This window comes from Colobus angolensis, unplaced genomic scaffold (assembly GCF_000951035.1).
Source record: "Colobus angolensis palliatus isolate OR3802 unplaced genomic scaffold, Cang.pa_1.0 Scaffold47, whole genome shotgun sequence".
Classification (NCBI taxonomy): domain Eukaryota; kingdom Metazoa; phylum Chordata; class Mammalia; order Primates; family Cercopithecidae; genus Colobus; species Colobus angolensis.
The window spans coordinates 812964-819681 of NW_012118154.1; the positions used below are offsets into that span (position 1 = coordinate 812964).

The window sequence follows — 6718 nt, forward strand, 5'->3', positions numbered from 1 at the left end:
GCCATTCTCCTGCCTCAGCCTCCCGAGTACCTGGGATTACAGGCATGTGCCACCAGGCCTGGCTAATTTTTTTGTATTTTTAGTAGAGACGAGGTTTCGCCGTGTTGGCCAGGCTGGTCTTGAACTCCTGACCTCAGGTGATCCACCCGCCTCAACCTCCCAAAGTGCTGGGATTACAGATGTGAGCCACCGCACCCGGCTGTTCTTACAAGACCCAGGACAGGGCTTGGATCCCCTGTGTGTCCCTTGTCCGTGCCTGCGGTGGGCCTGTAGCTATTTGTAATTGAGTGAGTAACCACCGTCTCACTGCTGTCATGTATTCTGTTTCCCCTGGCCTCCTCCCTCGCCTCCTCCTGGCTCTCTCTAGCCCTTGCCAGCTGCCCACATTCCTGCTGGGTGCTTCCCTGATTTGCCTGCCCCATCCCCCACCTGCACCTTATCTCCTGCCTGTTTCCTCTGACCCCAGGTCAGTAAGATCAGTTTGGTGGACCTTGCTGGGAGTGAGCGAGCCGACTCCTCAGGGGCCCGGGGCATGCGCCTGAAGGTGAGGGGCTTTAGAGGGTGGTTTGTGGAGCAGTGTTTTGGGCTGTGTGTGGAGGTCTTCGTTCGGAACATGAGACTCTCACTGGGGAGGTGGGAAGGGGAAATGGATCAGATTGGGAGAGGAGGGTCTCATCCCCACATTCCTTATCCTTTTCCAGGAGGGCGCCAACATTAATAAGTCGCTGACTACTCTAGGGAAGGTGATCTCGGCCCTTGCAGATATGCAGTCATAGAAGCAGAAGTCGGATTTTATCCCCTACAGGGACTCTGTGCTCACCTGGCTGCTCAAGGAAAATTTGGGTGAGGGCCTCTTCCTCTCTCTCTGCTGACCCTGACACATCCCACAAACTCCTCTCATACGTCTGACAAATCCCCTTGCGATGCCAAGAATCCCAGATCCCATTGTCTCACTTCTCCCCCTGACCCTTCAAAGGGAACATCCTTCAAAGATTTCCTGATGCTGAGAACAAGGCCATACCCTCCCGCCAAGCCAAGGGCCTCACTGACCTGGCTACTCATGACCCCTCCCTGATCCCCAATCCCTGATCTCACACCCACTGCTGCGCTGCTGACTTCATCCCCCTTCCATGGTTCTGTGACTGTCCTGTAGATGTATCTCCCTGACCTCATTCCCTCCCACAACCACGTCATGGTTAGTTCCACCCCACTGGATTCCCCTACCTCAGACCGTGACCCTATAAGACCCCCGCCTGGACAGTGGGCCCCAGCCCCGTGACCCAGTCTGACTTTTCTCAGCCCCTACCTCAGCTAAAGCTTTTCCCTGCACTCCATTCACAGGTGGGAACTCACGCACAGCAATGATTGCAGCCCTGAGCCCTGCTGACATCAATTACGAGGAGACTCTCAGCACCCTCAGGTGTGGCTTCTGGCTCTAGCAGGGATGGGGCAGCATAGGAAAAGTGCCAGGAGTTCAGCAAGCTGCTCAGGACCCTGCTCGTGAGACGAGACAGGGGAGATGCTCGAGCCCTGCCACAATATCTTGAGACCTGGGAGAGAGGGAAGGAGAAACAGCAGACCAAGGGTCCCATGCACCCAGGCCTCACCGACCCTTCTCTTCTGTCACCCAGGTATGCTGACCGCACCAAGCAAATCCGCTGCAATGCCATCATCAACGAGGACCCTAATGCCCGGCTGATCAGAGAGCTGCAGGAGGAAGTAGCCCGGCTGCGGGAACTACTGATGGCTCAGGGACTGTCAGCCTCTGCTCTGGAAGGTCGAGTTTCCAGGGAGGGGCAGCTCAGGGATGCCCCTTGGCCCACCCCATCCCTCCTCCCTTGCCTTTGCCCAGTCCTGGAGCCAGGGAGGGACCACGCACGATGAAACCCTCCATGTGCTCAGTGACGTGGACACAGATGTGGAGAGGGCACGTATGTCTTCAGATGTTACAGGGAGGGACTGATACTCTTGGGGAGAGTCAGGATCCAGAGGGGCCTGTCAGGCTCCTGGAACTAATGACCGTTATAGGAAAAAATGGCAATCTGGACTTAGAGGTCAAACGGTACATTGTTGAGAAAAGGCTAGGCTACTGTAACTTTCTTGACAGAAGTTCTTGTAAAACACCAGAGTCCAAGTGGACCATAGCTTAACAGTTCGCAGTGGAGAGCTTTCTGGCGTGTCGTTCTCAGCCTCGCTGATGGAAACAGCGTCCAAGTCAGAGGATGTGTAATCCATGTTGACTGGGTCAGGAATGGGCCCTGCATTCAGTCTGGAGATCATCGCACTGAAGATGGTTAGGGTGCTGAGGGCACAGTGCGGAGAATATGAGTGTTCTTGGGAAGAGAAGGAGAGGGTAACTAGGATGTTTGCCTTCCAACATTTGAGGGATTGTCTTGCAGAAGAGAAAGCAGTAAGACCTTTTTATCCCAGAGGGCAGAACTAGAAACACCAGCACACATGACGTGGGGCCAGTTTCAGCTCCACACAGCTAAGAATTTCTTTTTAATTAATTAATTTATTTTTTGAGACGGAGTCTTGCTCTGTCGCCAGGCTGGAATGCAGTGGCTCGATCTTGGCTCGCTTCAACCTCCGCCTCCTGGGTTCAAGTGATTCTCCTGCCTCAGCCTCCTTACAGGCGCCTACCACCACACCTGGCTAATTTTTGTGTTTTTAGTAGAGATGGGGGTTTTGGCCTGGCATGGTGGCTCATGACTGTAATCCCAGCATTTGGGGAGGCCAGATCAGGCAGATCACCTGAGGTCAGGAGTTCGTGACCAGTCTGACCAAATGTGAAACCCCGTCTGTAATGCAGTGGTGTGGTCCCGGCTCACTGCAACCTCCGCTTCCTGGGTTTAAGTGATTCTCCTCCCTCAGCCTCCCAAATAGCTGGAATTACAGGTGCCCGTCACCACACCAGACTAATTTTTGTATTTTAGTAGAGATGGGGTTTCACCATGTTGGCCAGGCTGGTCTCGAACTCCTGACCTCAGGTGATCCACCCACCTCAGCCTCCCAAAGTGCTGGGATTACAAGTGTGAGCCACCACACCTGGCCCCACCTAAAAATTTTCTGATGGTGCAAGTTATGTAATAGTGGAAAGGACTGGCCGCCTTCTTCAGTAACAAGCTCTCCCCGCTGGAGTTCATGCAGAGAGACTGGGTGCCCGTTTGTCATGGCTGCAGTAGGAGAGCTCCCTGCCTGGTAGGAGGCTGACCAGCGGTCTTCCGTAGTCCTTACAGAATGGGCTTCTGTGAAGCTCTTGGTCTCCTGGATGTCTCTCATCAGCTCCTTCTTTCCTTAGCCTCATTCTTTTTCCCCTGTCTCCCTCCCAGGCCTGAAGGCGGAGGAAGGGAGTGTCGGAAGCGCCCTGCCAGCTGTGTCATCTCCCCCGGCTCCAGTTTCACCCTCATCACCTACCACACATAATGGGGAGCTGGAGCCATGATTATCCCCCAGCACAGAGCCCCAGACTGGGCCTGAGGAAGCCATGGAGAGGCTACAGGTGGGAAGATGGAACTGGCAAGGGCTGGGGGTCTGGGCGTTCCTGGGAGTTTACTTCTCCAAAGTCAAGCTTGAGAAAGAAGGAATTCTAGGAGTAGCATGGCCACAGGGTAGATTGTCCCTACCCTGGGTCTGCTTGTCCCAGACCATCCTGAAACCTACCCACCCTTACACTCCCAGGAGACAGAGAAGATAATAGCTGAGCTGAACGAGACGTGGGAGGAGAAACTACGCAAGACAGAAGCCTTGAGGATGGAGAGGTGTGAGGGCTGACTGCTGGGGTCCTGGGAGGAGTTGGAGGCCGCGAGGGAGATCAGGTCCCACAGGGAAGGAGGTCACGGGCAGTGAAGGTAAGACTGACATTTGCCTCTCCTCTGCCCACAGAGAAGCATTGCTGGCTGAGATGGGGGTGGCCGTCCGGGAGGATGGGGGAACTGTGGGCGTCTTCTCTCCAAAGAAGGTGAGTGAGGAATCGGGCGAGGAGGCCCGGAGAGCCTCTAGATGCTTAGAAAAGAGGCAGCAGGTCCAGGGTAGTGAATGCTGTCCCTGATCGCTCCCTTCGAGGTCCCTGGCTTGTCCCTCCATCATTTCTGCCCCCACCCTGCCACCTCCTCTCTGTGTTGTCTAGTCATCCCTGCCTTTTCCCTCCAGCCACTTGACAGTCAGCCTCAGGAGAGGGAGAGGACCTGGGAAATCGGAGGTTGGTTGGGATAGAGACTGAGGCACTGTGCATGCTTTTGTATCATTTGAGTTTTGTATTCTGTGCATGCTTAAAAAGATAAGGAATCTATTTTCTTTTTTATTTATTTATTTATTTTTTTTGAGACAGAGTCTCGCTCTGTCGCCCGGGCTGGAGTGCAGTGGCCGGATCTCAGTTCACTGCAAGCTCCGCCTCCCAGGTTTATGCCATTCTCCTGCCTCAGCCTCCTGAGTAGCTGGGACTACAGGCGCCCGCCACCTCGCCCGGCTAGTTTTTTGTATTTTTTTGGTAGAGACGGGGTTTCACCGTGTTAAACCAGTATGGTCTCAATCTCCTGACCTCGTGATCCACGCGTCTTGGCCTCCCAAAGTGCTGGGATTACAGGCTTGAGCCACCGCGCCCGGCCTAGTAATCTATTTTCAAAAGGATAACTTGGGAAGACTAGACTAAAGGGAATAGAGGAGGCGTAAGCACTGTGCTGTAAGACAGTGGTTGCCACTGCAGCGTGGGGTTGGTTATAGATGGAGGCACCCATGTGGCTTGGAGCTATGCTGCAACTGGTTTCCTGGAGAAGGTGGTTTGGAAAGTGGAAGCTGAAAGACGGACAGGACCTGGGGGGTATGGAGGAGTAGGGCCGACATGAGGTTGAACAGCCTGGGGTACGTGTTGGGGTGAGTGGGACATGCCACTGCCCAACGCGTGCCTGCCGCCAGGTTTTAGGTGCCTAATAAATCTTTGCTGAAAGGAAGGAAGGAGCAGGGCAGGAGAGGTCAGGCTCAGGTGGAGGCAGGAATTATACTCAAAATATTAATAACCATCCGGCAGAGGGACTGACCAGTCAGAAAGGACACTGGCTATAGACAGCCACCCCGCTGTACCGGTGCATACCGATGAAGGGATGGTGCAGAGGCCAGTTTGAGCAGAGCATGAACTTCCAGTTCCACCAGGGAACCAGCCCAGCCCGTTGGACCATGGTGTGAAGCAGCAGAGGATCAGGCCCTAAATCAGATACACTGTGCTCTGGGCTGGATAGGGTCACTGGGGGCTACCTGGAAGAGGTGATGGATTATCAGAACAAGGTTCTTCTCTGTTTTGTAAAGTCAGGTCCGTCTGGGGGACTAAGCAAGCAGGGATCACTGAACCCCTGTTCTGAAAAGAGGAGAGGGGTTTTGCCTTGCCTGGCCCAAGCCACAGTGAGGGAGTGAGAGAGCTGTGGGCAGCAGGCCAGGCTGCTCGTCGGGGGTCTTGTCTGGGGCTGGGTACCCTGGACTTTGGGGTCCTTCTGAAAGAGCCAGACTCTTCTGGGACCCAGCCACATCTAGGTGGAGAGAGGGGCTACAGGCGCTCTCAGCATGGCTTCCAGCCACCTTTATATACCTGGAGCTGGGCCACTTCCACCACGGTCGCAAGGATGGAGAAAAAGCAGAAAGGAGTGGGAGACTGGTGGGGTGGAGGTTTGTTCCTTGGAGAGCTTGCAGAGATGCCACCTGCCAAAGCCTGGAGACCAAAGAAGGGGGTTCTTGTTTTGTTTTTTAATTGTTCTTATAAAGGTAATACACACCAGAGAGAATATTCTAATAGTTCTAAAAGGTGTGTACAGTGAAAAGTCTCTCCGTTTACAGCATTTTGTTACAGAAAACAAAAAAGTAACTCTCCATCCTTCCCACCCTTAAGTTCCCCTCTCAGAGGCAGCCTCATTATAAGTTCTTTTTTTTTTTCGAGACGGAGTCTCACACTGTCACCCGGGCTGGAGTGCAACGGCATGATCTTGGCTCACTGCAAGCTCCGCCTCCCGGGTTCATGCGATTCTCCCACCTCAGCCTCCTGAGTAGCTGGGATTACAGGCCCACACCACCACACCCGGCTAATTTTTTGTATTTTTATTAGAGATGAGGTTTCACTATGTTGACCAGAGTGGTCTTGAACTTCTGTCCTCGTAATCCACCCACTTTGGAGTCCCAAAGTCTTGGGATTACAGGTGTAAATCACTATGCCCGGCCCATTATGAGTTACTGATATATAACTCATCTTATATATGGCTGGGTGCGGTGCTGGGTATGGTGGCTCACACTTGTAATCCCAGCTTTTTGGGAGACCAAGGCAGGCCGACCACGAGGTCAGGAGATTGAGACCATCCTGGCTAATATGATGAAACCCCGTCTCTACTAAAGATAAAAAAAAATTAGCCAGGCATGGTGGTGGGCGCCTGTAGTCCCAGCTACTAGGGAGGCTGAGACAGGAGAATGGCATGAACCCGGGAGGTGGAGGTTGCAGTGAGCAGAGATCACGCCACCGCACTCCAGCGTGGGTGACAGAGCGAGACTCCGTCTCAAAAAAAAAAAAATGTTCTCCTAGAAATGCTGTCTAGAGCATTATAGTACGTGTACAGATATGTGTTATATAGAACTATACACATTTGCACACATTCACAGCCTCTCTTAATAGTTGTAGTTGCATAGCTTATTTTATTTTATTTTATTTTATTTTATTTATTTATTCATTTTTGCGACAGAGTCA

The 6718-nt window shown here is 53.0% G+C and overlaps 1 protein-coding gene across 1 annotated transcript in view; it reads left to right on the plus strand.

The window, feature by feature from the left end:
• KIF1C (kinesin family member 1C) overlaps positions 1-6718 on the plus strand; it is a 26972-nt gene that overhangs the window by 5331 nt on the left and 14923 nt on the right. Inside the window, 7 exon segments of the mRNA XM_011958623.1 lie at positions 467-544; positions 702-843; positions 1342-1420; positions 1632-1777; positions 3333-3502; positions 3682-3761; positions 3886-3961. Coding sequence (XP_011814013.1) covers positions 467-544; positions 702-843; positions 1342-1420; positions 1632-1777; positions 3333-3502; positions 3682-3761; positions 3886-3961 — 771 coding nt within the window.